The sequence below is a fragment of the Chelon labrosus genome (assembly GCF_963514085.1).
Source record: "Chelon labrosus genome assembly, chromosome: 6".
NCBI lineage: Eukaryota > Metazoa > Chordata > Actinopteri > Mugiliformes > Mugilidae > Chelon > Chelon labrosus.
This window is the reverse complement of record NC_140342.1, coordinates 310,632-325,485: the sequence shown is the minus strand read 5'-3', so window position 1 is coordinate 325,485 and position 14,854 is coordinate 310,632. Positions and strand designations below refer to the sequence as shown.

At 39.9% G+C, this 14,854-nt stretch overlaps 1 protein-coding gene across 1 annotated transcript in view; it reads left to right on the top strand.

The window, feature by feature from the left end:
* Positions 1-6,716: 6,716 nt before the first annotated feature.
* LOC311489074 (epidermal retinol dehydrogenase 2-like) overlaps positions 6,717-14,854 on the top strand; it is a 48,891-nt gene continuing 40,753 nt past the window's right edge. The window contains 3 exon segments of the mRNA XM_084545971.1: positions 6,717-6,812; positions 6,814-6,863; positions 13,044-13,371. Of these exon segments, the coding sequence (XP_084402097.1) occupies positions 6,732-6,812; positions 6,814-6,863; positions 13,044-13,371 (459 nt within the window). The 5' untranslated portion in view covers positions 6,717-6,731.

Sequence of the window (14,854 nt, the reverse complement as noted above, 5' to 3'; positions counted from 1 at the left end):
CCACATTAGATTGTATGTAAGGTGGAAGCTTGTGGTATGGTCAGAAGCTCTGCCTTATGATAATCCTGTGGTTGCAAGGTATGAATGGATATGTTGTTGTATGCTCCATTGTGTAATATGTTGTGTGAATTAACATAAGGAACTAACTTTAAGGAGTTCATCCTGAAGGGGAAATTGACCTTTGACTAAGCCACGCCCTAGAATGTAGATTGACCAATCACAGCTCCCACAGGGGTCCGACACTTTTTCACAGCGCTCCATTGACTTTAACGCAGGCGTCTCATATTTTCGGTCTCGGCAGGCTATACTGTCGGTATATATCCAGGGTATGGATAAGCCCAATGATGTGCGCGCAAAACCCTGTGGAGCTAACCAAAACATCACCGTTACAGCTCAAGTTGCATAGTTGTTGATACGCTAGCACACGCTGAAGAAATACAACGTTATACGTGCGTAACGTTAGTCCGTTTGCTTCGTAATAACGATTATAGAAGTGAATAGAGACGTACCCAGCTTTGCATGAACAGTGTTGTTCCTTGATATTGTCAGTCCCAGCCTCCGTATCGATTAATAGGATATGCTGTGGTTAATTTTTTGACTGTGACCGGTATGCTTTTGCCTCTATTTGGATGCCTTGTTGTTCGTTGCGTTTCACTTGTATGTCCTGAATATAGCCTTCGAACGCATATTGCAGCCCCTTTTGCCTACTTCTATCGGACACTTTATTTGCTGCTTTATAAAAGTTTGACAAAAGTTCAGCAGGAAGAGCTGTCACAGTATAAGCCATGTTGATACCAGAGCCTTATAGATAACCAGAAAACCACAGCCCAGAAGAGAATGTCGGACGTAGCAACAGTAACTAAGGGGGGCGGGGCTTAGCCAAAGGTCAATTGAGGTACCTCTTCCGTGTATATGTCTTCTGGAAAAAGGTCACTGTATATCACACAATGATGGTTAAAGTGAAGGAGAAGTGTTATGTGTGTCATGAGATGTATGCTGAGATGTTAGTTCAATGAATTGTGTCAAGTCATATGTAATCTTATGATGTGATTACAGATATGAACATTGTTTAGGATAGTATAAAAGCTGAGGAGAGACTGCCTCTCTTCAGTCATCATCCGTCGCTGATGAGTGGCTCTTGCTTGCAAGCAATAAAGGTTTCTAGAAACTAAATATTGTGTCATAACGTGGTGTTTTGACCAACTCTCATCTGCACTTGACAAGCGACTGATTTTCAGTTGCAACGACAATGTGCAGAGCAGCAGAAACCACTCGAGCACAAGCAAAAGAGCTTCGGAGAGGTGAAACAACAGTGCATGCAATACATAAAGAGGGGGCGGATACAATCCAAGATTGTGTCCTGCATTTGGAAAATCCTGTAACAACTGTGGAAGGAGCAATCACTATGCTGAATGTTGCAAAGCAGCTTTAAAACATAAAGTTCACACAACTGATGAGGAAGAAGAGGATTATGAGGAGTTAATTGTGGATGTGGTGCAGGCCTGTACAACTGAAAAAGAGGAATGATTGTGCCAAGTGAAGTGAATGAGACGATAATACCATTCAAGTTAGATACAAGTGCCCACGTAAACCTGCTATCTTGGGAAGACTACAAAACACTGACTGTGAAGAGCAAAATTCATTATGTAAAAACAAAAGTGACTGGATACACTGGAGAACGTGTTCCTGTTAAAGGCGGATGCATCGCAACCTTCAAACACAAAGGTCGGCAGATAAGAACACAGCATACTGATCGTGGATATGAGTGTACAACCAATCCTGGGACTCAGTGCATGTATAAAGCTCAATCTGGCCAAAAGAGTGTTTGTAGTGACATCACCAGATACTGCAAGTGATCATGACTCACTCATGGAGGAGTATAAAGACTGTTTTGAAGGACTTGGATTTCTACCTGGATAACACAAAATACGTGTGGATGAAAGTGTGTCTCCTGTTGTGCATCACTGCAGGAAAGTCCTGTTTGCACCGCGGAAAAAACTGAAAGATGAACTAGAAACATTTGACGTCAGCAAGAAAAAAGATGAGCCAACTGAATGGGTTAGCTCGCTGGTTATTGTGCAAAAGAAAACAGGTGCTCTGAGAATGTGGTTGGATCCAAGGGACTTAAACAAAGCAATCAAAAGAGACCATTTTAAGTTACCAACCAGAGAAGAAATCATGGCACAGTTTGCTGGAGCTAAATGGTTTGGTAAACTAGATGCTTCGTCAGGTTTCTGGCAGCTGAGGCTAGACGAGGAGAGTTCAAGACTGTGCACGTTCAACACACCTGAGGGCAGGTACTGGTTTCTTCGTCTGCCGTACGGTAGCTTGTCAGCGCCTACCATAAGACTATTCACATGATTTTTGAGCACATTCCAGGAATAGAGACAATGATGGATGACATCATAGTTTGGGGGTCTACTCGAGAAGAACATGACGAAAGACTGAGAGAGGTGCTAGACAAGTGTATGTGAAGGTTCTCAGTCATCCAGGTCATGGTATATCACTGCAGTGAGGAGTGTACAGATTTATACATTGGGGAAACCAAACAACCCATCTATAAACGTATGTACCAGCACAGGAGAGCCAGCTCATCAGGGAACGATTCAGCGGTCCACCTACACCTGAAGGACAAAGGACACTCCTTTGAAGATAACAACGTCCAAATCTTAGCCAGAGAAGACCAATGGTTTGAAAGGGGAGTAAAGGAAGCCATCTATGTCAGACTGGAAAAATCTTCACTAAACAGAGGAGGTGGACTGAGATTTAATCTGCCATCTGTTTACAATACAGTTTTAACTTCTGTCCCCAAGAAGTTTCAGTCTCATTCACACCTTGACACTGGAGCCTCTGACGGACAAGGGTCGTTAGAGCACCATTCATAGGGAAGAGGACGGGGACAAAACAGTCCCCACACAACAACAGGTAAGTACCCAGTCGTTAATGGAAATTAGCTGCACCAGTTTCTGGTTATTAGCATAACAAGCAAGTTTTCTCAGGAGGAGTTCCTATTTAAACCTCAGACTTCCCACCAGTCCCCTAGAACTGAAGAAGCTACTCGGATGAGTGGTGAAACGTCTTCTCCAAAAACTCTACAAGTCCACTTGCCTTTTTTGAACCTTTATTGGATAAGTGCTAGACAAGAGAAGTGAATCTAAAACTTAACAAAGACAAATGTGAGTTTGGAGTGAAAACACCTTTGTGGGAGATGTTGTCAGCGAAGAGGGGGTGAAGCCAGACCCGAGAAAAACGTCAGCAATCAACAACAGGGAAAGACCAAACCATAAAGATCAAACTTCACTGTGGTCAAACTTTTGAAGTAGAAACTGACCATAAACCTTTGGTGTCCATCATGGCCAAACCTCTAAATGACTGTCCTGTACAGATTCAGCGCATGCTAATCAGGCTGCAAAAATACGACGTGCACATGATATACACACAAGGAAAATACATTTACACTGTCGACACCTTGTCTAGAGCAGTGGATAAGGAGGACTGTGTGGACAGTTTGAAAAGCGCAGAAATACAGGCATATGTGAACATGACTGTGATGTCTGTGCCAGTAGCTGCTGACAGAACACAACAAATACGGAGAGAGACTAATGCAGATGAAATAATGAAAGAACTCAAGCGCACAGTACAGAAAGGATGGCTTGAAAACAAGAAGGATTCCCCAGTGAAAATACAAGACTACTGGAATTGTAAGGCAGAGCTCTCCATGGTCAATAAAATAGTGTTGAAGGGGAGCAAAATTGTTATTCCATCCTCACTATGTAAACAGATGCTTCAAAAGATACACAGAGGCCACCTAGGAGAAGTCAAGTGTAAACACAGGGCAAGAGAAATATGTACTGGCTGAGAATCAATCTAGATATCAGCCAGACAGGCCAAAACAACAAGCTGAGCCGCTGATGATGCATCTGGTGCTGCACAGACCTTACTACAAGGTTAGAACTGACCTATTTGACTGTGATGGAAAGAGTTACATAGTGGTCACCGAGTACTTCTCAAACTATCCCGAAGTTGGAGCGCTGCAGTCAAGATCGAGCAAAGCAGTCATCAACTACCTCAAAACTGTCGTCGCTAGACATGGCGTGAGTATTTACCAAAATACTCTGGTAAAGGTCAGAGGTATATAGTAACGAAGTAGATGTACTTCGTTACACTACTTAAGTAGTTTTTTTGAGGATCTGTACTTTACTTGAGTTTTTTTTTTTTTAATCAGGACTTTTACTTTTACTCTACTACATTTAAAAGTTAAAAAAATGTACTTTTACTCTGTCACTGTGACGTTTGCCACTTCGTTACTTGTTACAAATTAAAATAATTAAAAATACATGTTTATTAATCCTACAAATTAAATCATACCAATTTGTACAAATTACTTCTCGCATTTGAATCGGTCTTGAAATTTCATTTGCGACTCTTACTTTCCCTGTGTGAAGTGTTGAATCTGCGTTTGCGGATCATCCAAAGCGCCCATTCATCCCTGCTTCCGCTTGCGTATTTTTGAGACATTCCTTCGCATTTTTCCAGTCCGATCCATATGCGAAGGTCTTAACCCATGCAAGAGTCAACCACCCCCCACCCACCCACCCAAAAAAAAATTCCAGTAGGTGGCGGTGTTGATCCTGCTTTACCGATGTACATTCGTTCCCCACTCTATGAAGTGCTGATTGCTGCCCAAGACAGACAAAGACGTGGTCAGTGAAATGCATCAGTTTTATGTTTACGATAACGTTTGTTTTTGAGACAGTGTGTTAGCAGTTGGCATACATAGACAATTTCTGTCTAGAGTCTAGCCTGAATGTTAATAAGGGGTGTAATGGTTTAAACCTTGGGCCCAGAACAGTTGCCATTGCCAGGACCTGAATATTTTCCACACGGCACCTTGCCAATAAAAAGTGCAGCAGATTTTGGCTTAGTAGCTGTGCGCAAGGATCGAGTGGACCTGGACCATTTCTCTGTAATTTCATGTTGTATGTGGTATGACCTAATTTCTTCTGTACTGAAAGCTCAGTTGTAGCTAGAGACAGCGGTCCCAGAACCTCAAGGCATTCAGCCACAGCCTCGTAGTCCACACAGCTTAGTCGCACCACATCTATTGTTAGTGAATCAAATGCTGCTCCCACTCGGTCACGCTACTCATGTAGACAGTGTAACATGAGGAAAGTTGAATTTCATCTGGTTTTGACCTCTTGACAACTTTTCTGACTCTCAAACGGATCTCTGCAAGTTCTGGTGTTTCCTCGAGTGCCTTTTTTTGCCACCAAATTTAAACTAAAGCAAAAAAAAGTATGATGCGTAGTCTAAAAAGCCTTGCACAAAGGCTTTGCAGCATTGTCAGTGACAAGACAGTGGATCTTGTTTTTAAGGCCCCATTTGTTAATTAAAAGTTCCTTGGCATTCTTTAGGTTTTCGGCTGTGTGGGACTGAAGGAATTTAGTGACGCCTAACAGAACAGATAACAGTTTCAGTTCCTCATTTATGTAGTAATAGGGGACCCCGAGGAAGGACTCGGTCACTCGTCTTCACCTAAACCCTATTGAGAACTTGTGTGCCCTTCTTAAACGTGAGATGTACAGTGAAAGAAAACAGTGCACCTCTCTGAACAGTGTCTGGGAGGCTGTGGATGCTGCTGCCGCAGTTGACGGTCAAGTGATCAAGAAATTGACAGAAGACATTTGAGTGTTAATGAAAAGAAATATATATTGGTCACTGATTTATTTTTTGAAATGTCATAAATGTTTATTTGTGAAGATTGAGTTGTTTGTTTATTATTCTGACTTTAAAAGATGAAAATAAAGAATTGGGAATATTTTTGTTTTTCTTTGAGTTGCATAATAATTGTGCAAATGCGCACACTAAAAGTTTCCTAATAATTGTGCACACAATGATATCTTGTACAAAAACCAAAACCTCACTTTCACTTCCTTAAATATTCAGGTTTGAAGTTTATTAACATTTTGGATTGACCTAGTGCACTGTTATTGTTAAATAATAAAACTAATCTTCAAAAGTGCAACTTGCCTAATAATTGTGCACGCACATATTTGAAGACATTTTCACCACTCATCCAAATGGCTTCTTCAGTTCTAAATGAAAATCTATAATCTGGCAGAGATTCAAGGTTGGAACCAAGTATTTTCAGGTATGGCTGAGTAGGGCAAAGATGAGCGGCTGCTAGCTTGGCTCCCATGCACACACATGTCTTCACTCCTACAAGCACACAAAACCTGAACAAAGGGAGAGGGGGAAGGGGAGAGGGGGAGCACTTGTTCTTTCCATAAGTGGAATGTTTTAAATGATATTCTGTAAACGTCTTCTAAAATGCAATGAAATTAATATTACTCCACTTTAATGCACCACAAAGCATCTCTTGTTAGATTAATTAACATTAATTTCCTGAGATTTATCCAGCTTGCACCATATTCTGATTTTAATATTTTGTAAATAGGGCCTACGAGGAATTCATGTGTTTGCTATTATTTGTTAATTAATTAAATGTTAGTTATATAATATATAATCGTATACTTTACGTTTGTAATTATTATTTGTCTATTCTAAATTTTGTATTCAACGTAGTTTTTGGTGGACATCTAATTCATATTTAATTTGAATAAAATTAAAATTCACACACACACTCCAAGTCCCACAATGCCTCGTGAAACAGATGCACAGGGTGGGAACGTTAACCGTCACGTGACAGACCCAGGCTTTCTTTGTTGGTTATGCGCGACATCCGGCTTTCTTTCCCCGCAGGCTACAGAAACGTTCGAGTAACCACTGTGGAAAAAACACGGACTTTTAAGTTCATATCATTGGTCAGATACCCGTTGTCATCCTGCCAAACAAACATTAAGGTACGTTCCTTGGCTATTGGAGTTGTTAACACACACTACTATGTTTTTAGTTTTATATGTTCTTATTTTTTTATCAGCCTGTTTGATAAGAGTAGTGTCCGTATGTTGTAACGTTGTCTGAACGTAGAGCAAAGGTCGCCGGAAAAGCTTATGTGTCAGAAAGGACTAAGATCACTCACAAGCACACTTGGTAGCTCAGAAGGACTCGTGTATTGGTAAGTTGGCAGGATGATTTAACTTGAATAAATCCGTAATATCAAAAACGTGAAAATAACGAATCAGTTGTCTTTTACTTATCGCTCATTATTAACTGCAAGTGATTGGCGATATGTGGTAGCGAGTAGCTAATAAAGATAGCCAAACTTCAGAAAGAATTAAATAGAGTGATTCCCATGTAACTAACAAAAATAGTAGCGTAGTCCGTGTGTACATGATATAGCCTATACTCTGCTAGTTTACTCTGCTAGTTTCATGGAATAGTTTTGATGTCGAATCTAAAAGTTGGTTGTTTTTGAAAAACTCAATGGCTCAAATAAAGGAAATTATTAAATTCCTTGCTCAAATAATTTGAAATTGTATGCTGTACATCCACTAATACAGATCATCAATTACTTCTATGTTGACACATTTTGAATACTCTTCACTGTTCTTTTATCTTAATTCTGAATTTGCAAGTAAAACGACAAACTATAAGTAAAATATTGCCATTTGTGAACGAACCAAGTGGCTGCCTGTCTAAAAATGGAAGTGGTGTCGCAGTGCAGTTCATTGTATGGTCATTTAAGGCTGGCTCCCAAAGGTAGTAATACAATTTCTATAGCTCTATAGCTATAGTCTCCATGGCCAATTTTTCAACTGTACAAGAAGTTTCTTTTTTTTTTTTTTATAACTCCTCTGTAAATTTTATTAAGTCTTTGCATTACAGGTGACAGGTGGCCGCTGTCAAAGGTCAACAGCTGCTAGCTGTGGCCTCTCACAAGCCTCATTTTAGCTCATGATGACTTCTCAGCCATGTTTATGTTTTTTATCGCTTTTGGATACTTTTAAATACACATAACACCCAGTGTTGCTGGCCTCTTAGCTGAAGATATTAACAAGCCAATTAACCAGCTGATGAAGAGCCTTAGGCTAGTCTTTGGGCAAGATGATGGTTGTTAACAAGACTTACGGAGGTTCTCCACGGTTATGAAACCACCATGCACCAAAGTTAGTGCAGTAGTTTATATGCTAACTAGAGTTGAAGGTTGCTGAAGTTATATGGTAACTTGATGGCCAAGAAACCAAAACTTAATTTTGCAATCAACATTCTTCCTAAAACAAGCCTTTTAAGCTTAACATTGACATACGCCTGCATCTCAGAAGAAATTGTCACAGACCACACTCAGTAGATTATTAGATACACAAAACTAAAGCTAATGCATAATAACCCTACAGCCCCACAATAACTCATCTTTATGTTTGCTTGAATGATTATTTTTGTTGAAATCATTTTAGAGAGCTGCTGAGTCAACTGGATGATGTCACATTTTAAATCCAGTTCAGTTGCATCCTCCAAAATGTGTACCTAATACCACCTGACTTTGTTTTACTTGTAGTTGTATATTTTATGTGACTTCAGTGAATACTAACCTTGTCTGATGAAGGCAATGTTTTTTCTATATTTTTGTCACCAGCACTTACACAACTTGTTATGTTGGTGTCAGTGGTGTGTTACATAAGTGAACAGTGTAATGAAAAAATTATGCATGACTGTCACATAAAAAATCTTTGAAATAATTGTCAGTAATAGGCCTGTAACTAAACAAGAATAGAAAATATAACATGTAGAATATGATGACTGTGGTATTCACAGCTTCTTTTCCTTAAATGCATTTGGACCTGTTGAACAGTGAAGTAATTGAACTAATGTACAACAGGTACTACATATGTTTGTATTAAGTTGTCCTATAGGATATCCAAACAGGCTGCTGTGGCTGTTCAACCTTAGACAAAATAACTGGACTCCAAACAAAACTTGTGTGCAGTGAACACTGAGAATTCATCAATTCACTAATTCCAGTCCAATTGTGTATCAGTGTTTCCCCGAAAGCAAGATTTGGCTTGTAATTTGTAAACTTTTTTAATAGATTACTCTATATACAGTACACTCTGTCAGTTGAAAGTACAAGCAAATCATAGAACATTTATAGTGACATTTTAATGTAATCTAACATTGACAATCAGAATAAAAGACAAAACGACTGCAAATGCAATTTATTGAAATGCAATGCATCAACCTGTAAGAGTCTTTAAAATAAAAGGGCAACACAAAAGGCTTGGAAAATTTAAAAGCAAACATGTAGTCATTAAGGCTTGTATGCCCAGTATAGGTCCAGAGAGGTACAGAATCCATTGGTTGATAAAGAAGGAACAAAGAGTCAGATTATGGTTCATGTCAAAGGAGATAACAAGTTGTGTGACAGATGTTTTTTCTTCACATAACCAATGCACATCTTTTGGAAAAATAGGACTTGTCTAATGTGATCAGTCCTGGCATCATTCATACTATGAACAAATATAGCCATTACACTGCTGAAAAGCCTGGATTAACACCAGTCCTCTTGTCAAAGACAAAAATCTGATTATTCCAAGGTACCAGGAGGTGGAGCAGGTCATGTCCACATCGGATTAGGTTTAACTTCAGTATGTTTGACTTTCACCACAACAACACCACGATATTGTTTAGGTTAACTGAGACTTGTAAAACTATTTCCGATTCGTTGTGAGACTATGGTGAGTCAAATTAGGCTACTAATGGACAATCCTACCTGTGTGAGGAAGATCCAGAACATGCCAGAAGCTACCAGTCTGAGGGCACAGTCAGGCCTAAAAAAAGGCCTATGATGACAGAAGAGCTGGATTAAAGGAATGCCATGTGCATCTGGTCAGAGTTTCATTTCATACAAATTCGAGTTTGGGTCCTCTACTAGAGGCTTGCTACATCTATTACTGTGGCCCTCTTCTGCTGTTTGTCCACCACAACAATGTCTGGTTGGTTTGCCATCACCAGCTTGTCAGTCTGTACCTGGAAGTTCCACAAGATCTTAGCTCGGCCATTCTCCACTATCCACGAATAGGGCTGAATGATTTGGGGAAAATAATCTAATTGTGATTTTTTTTCCCCCAATATTGCGATTGCGATTTAATCAACACAATATTGGATACATTTAGTGTAAAATGTTCTTTCCCATAGGCTGGGCCTATTTGTTAAATAAATGACATTTTTATTTAACTGCTCATTACAGAAACATCTGTGGCTTTGCCACTGTGCATTTAACGGGAAACTACTGTTTTTTACAACCTGGACTTTATTTCTAGCATAAAATATCATTGTTTACTCACCAATATCACTTTTGTTTCATTTGCACCAGGAGATAATTAGATCAGCGTATATCCATATAGCGGGAGTGGTCAGGGCATCGAAACGCAGCCTCTAAATAATGCATTATCTGCAGCGAAACTTGTTCATTCCAACAATACTTTGTTATGATACGCTAGTGCTATTCCCCGTTGAATCCGGAGTTACGTGTTAACGTCATCCGGGGTCTGTAGGTCGTCTTCTGACCTCTGAGCGGCGCGCGCACCCGCTACGGTCGGCCTGTTTACCAGTAATTTGCTACTGCTATGGTTCGTCCACAACCTCAAAGTCGGACAAATATTCAGCCATGTTGCAAAAAACTAGCAGTAGCAAATTACAGGTAAACAAGCCGACCGTGGCGGGTGCGTGCGCCGCTCAGAGACATCGTCCAGGTCAGAAGCTTATCATCCGCGTCGCTCGCATCATGTGACCACCTTGGAATCGCGCAAGTTGCGGTTAGAAAATCGCGTTTTATCATATTGCGATATTATCGCAAATGCAATTCCTTCAGCCCTATCCACGAAGGTGGAATGTTCATGGAAATTTATGTCATTTAGCTTTAGAGGACTATATGTGTAGAAACAATCTGACATGCTAGCGATTAGCATCTGCTTTTGAGTCTCTTAGTTCTTTTCTCAAAAACAACCAATGAGGACACAGCGACACAGTCAGTCTGAATTCATTGTAATGGTCCAAATATTCAGCGGCTCAGCTTCAGTTGGAAGTCGTTTCAGTCAGTGTGTGCCACTTTGTAGTCTTCTTTCGAGATTTTTGCAGTTTGGAGCTACTTGGTCATATTACTGCCCTTTACTGGATAAAAGTATTAACAGCGAGAAATATCTTTCAACCATCTGGCTCTCTGTTTAATGAATTTCCTCACTTTTGACAGTTGAATAAGGGCCTTTTTTTAGTAAGCATGCAACCAATGATATCTTAGCAGAATGTTTTTGGATACATAAGTTTTGTATGACCTTCTATAGCACAAAGATAACAGACTGGCTTTTTATTAGCACATTTGCAAGGTCTGCTAGCTGGCTGATTCTCCTGCTTGGGAGTTAAACTGTTGCTCACCATAAAAATGTATTAGCCATAACTTTGTAATCAATAACCCTGCTAAAGTTCTTTTGACAACTTTTCATTATCTTTGTCCATAAATGATACATGCCAAGTTTGGTGAGAATTGGATGAATGGGCTAGGAGGAGTTGATTTTGCTTTGAGGTGCAATTCCTTCAAAATGGTGGCAAAAAATGGCAGGCGGAAATGGGCATGGCCTAATCCATTACAACCAGGGCTACATAAGGAATCAGAGGGAGAAAGAGTTTTGTTTTTAGGGCACACGGTTCTCGTGATATGAGCCAAAAACGTAAATTGGCTTATTATAGCGCAACCAAGCTGTAGGCATGTGTATTGACACCTTGGCAAAGTGACATGCTAGGACTTCTACCAAGTTACCAGGTTTGATGCCTTTGGCCTTTGAAGTTTGTCCTGGGCAGACACTTTAGCTATGCAGAAAAAGATAAATCATTATAAGAAGAATAAAAATCGCAACAAAATGAATAGGGATCCTGCAACTTTGTTTGCATGAACCCCTAATAATAATAATAATAATAATAATAACAATAACAATAAAAATCACAGCAAAATCAAAAGGGTCCTGCAACTTCGTTTGCATGGACCCCTAAATATAGCTCTAGAGGCCCCTGTGAGGGGGAGAGTGAGTTTGGGTGACATCATGAGGTTAGACAGAAGGATAGAGGGAGATGGAGGTGTACAAAACATATGCAGACTGCTAAAACTAGGCAAATAAAATCAAAATGTTTGTTTATTGATTGATTGTCTGTGTATGGAATGCATGTGGAAAAGCTGCAAATTCATTTCCCTGCTGGGATAAATAAAGTTCTCTGAATTACAGACATGATGAAGGAAACCAGCTGAAGTAGTGAGTGTGGACATTCTTTTGTGCAGATCAAATTAGAAATTAGAATTTGAAGTTAAAAACTGTTTTAGAATCGTATAGAATAAATCATAACACAACCAATTTCTTGGGTCATGATTACTTGCTGTACTCTCTGCGTCAAACACTACATTCTGGTTCAACTAGAGCTATGTCTGATTTGCCTGAGCTGACTGACAAAGTTTGTGTTCAGTTTCTGAAAAATATATCCTCAAACAAGAGCTGGCAAAAAATTTATAAAAATTTATAAAACATAATTATTTACTACCATAGGCTACATGATAAATGGTTTGCTCATTAGTTTGGTAACTGTTGGATGGCATGGCTTTGGATCAGAATTGCGTGGGGGAACTTGTACTATGTCTGGCTGTGCAGAAAAGCCAGTTATAGTGCATGGCGTGAAATAACATACAAGATGAACAAACTTGCACAAAGTTTCCCCAGATTTTGGTTAAAAAACTCAGCAGTCACTGCTGCTAAAAAGGGATTACAGCAGAGAATTTGCATTGCATCACAATTTTCCAACAGTCCTTGCCCAATTTGAACCAGTCAAGAAAATTGTGAAATAACAAATGCAAGACCGTGTTACTTAGACTGAGAATAATGTGCGTTTTTAGGACCTTCAGTGTTTATAAGATCAGTGGCGTTCTTTCTTTCAGGTGAGGTTCCCCACCTCTGTTATAAACACTGGCAAAGAAATTCCTTGAAAAATTGTTTTACTTTGTCAGTCAATGTCAGTTTCTTAAAGCGTGTTCATGCATGGGCATCTTTGAATGTATGCTCTTTTCTAATACATTGTTTTTCTTTCTCTTCCTTTTTTTTCCCTAGACCCATCATGAATTTTTTCCTGGAAACGATCCAAGTTCTCCTTTTGTCCATCTGGTACAATGTGGAATCATTCGTCCACCTCTTTCTGCCCATGAAAAAGAAGAGCATAGCTGGGGAGGTGGTGCTGATCACAGGGGCAGGTAGTGGGATTGGTCGCCTCATGGCTCAAGAGTTTGCAACCCTTGGTTCTGTGCTTGTGCTGTGGGATATTAACCAGGATGGGATGAAGGAAACTGCTAGACTGGCTAAACATAGCGGAGCCAACAGAGTTCACTACTATCTGTGTGACTGCAGTGACAAAAATGAGGTTTACAGAGTCGCTGACCAGGTAAGGTTGCTGGGAAACCCCCAAAGTCTTGGAGTCAGTTTAGTCAGATTACTTAAACTGCTCTCTTATGTAATCTGATATTTTTGAATTGTTTAAAACTTCATGATACAGATCAGTGTTTCCCCTAGGTTTACAGCTTTGGTAGGGGAAACAGTAGATTCCTTAAAGAATTTGAGTAAATTTACAATCAAGAACTGTAGCCCTATTTGCACACATTACCTCGGGATTCCCTCTACATCTGTGTTTGCATGCGGTGCATTCGCATGAGATTGGAAAACTCTGTCTTACTCAGATCTGCTGATATTATCCTTGGATATAACATTGAGACTTTTTCTTCTGCTTCAGCACCATTACATCTTATATTTTATACAACCCGAATTCCAGAAAAGTTGGGACGTTCTTTAAGTTTAAACAAAATCAAAACTAAAAGACTTTCAAATCACATTAGCCAATATTTTATTCACAACAGAACTTAAATAACATAACAAATATTTGAACTGAGAAATATTACAATTTAATGCACAAAATGAGCTCATTTCAAATTTGATGCTTGCTACAGGTCTCAAAATAGTTGGGACAGGGGCGTGTTTACCATGGTGTAGCATCTCCTCTTCTTTTCAAAACAGTTTGAAGACGTCTGGGCATCGAAGTTATGACTTTCTGGAGTTTTGGTGTTGGAATTCGGTCCCATTCTTGCCTAATATAGGTTTCCAGCTGCTGATGAGTTTGTGGTCATCTTTGACATATTTTTCTTTTAATGAAGAGCCAAATGTTTTCTATAGGCGAAAGATCTGGACTGCAGGCAGGCCAATTCAGCACCCGGACTCTTCTCTGATGAAGCCAGGCTGCTGTAATAGCTGCAGTACGTGGTCTTGCATTGTACTGCTGAAATACACAAGGCCTTCCCTGAAATAGACATCGTCTGGAGGGAAGCATATGTTGCTCTAAAACCTTTATGTACCTTTCAGCATTCATAGTTCCTTCCAAAACATGCAAGCTGCCCATACCGTATGCACTTATGCACCCCTATGCCATCAGAGATGCAGGCTTTTGAACTGAACGCTGATAACACGCTGGAAGGTCTCCCTCCTCTTCAGCCTGGAGGACGCAGTGTCCATGATTACCAACAAGAATGTAAAATTTGGACTTGTCTGACCATAGAACACTTTCCCACTTTGAAACAGTCCATTTCAAATGAGTCTTGGCCCACAGGACACGGTGTTGTTTCTGGCACAGCGGATTGTGTTAACCCACAGTGGTTTCTGGAATATTCCTGGCCCATTTAGTAATGTCAGTGACACAGTCATGCCGATGATTGATGCAGTGTCGACTGAGGGCCCGAAGACCACAGGCATCCAATAAAGGTCTTCGGCATAGTCTCTTATGCACAGAGACATCTCCAGTTTCTCTGAATCTTTTGATGATGTTATGCACTGTAGATGATGAGAGTTGCAAGGCCTTTGCTATTTGACTTTGAGGAACG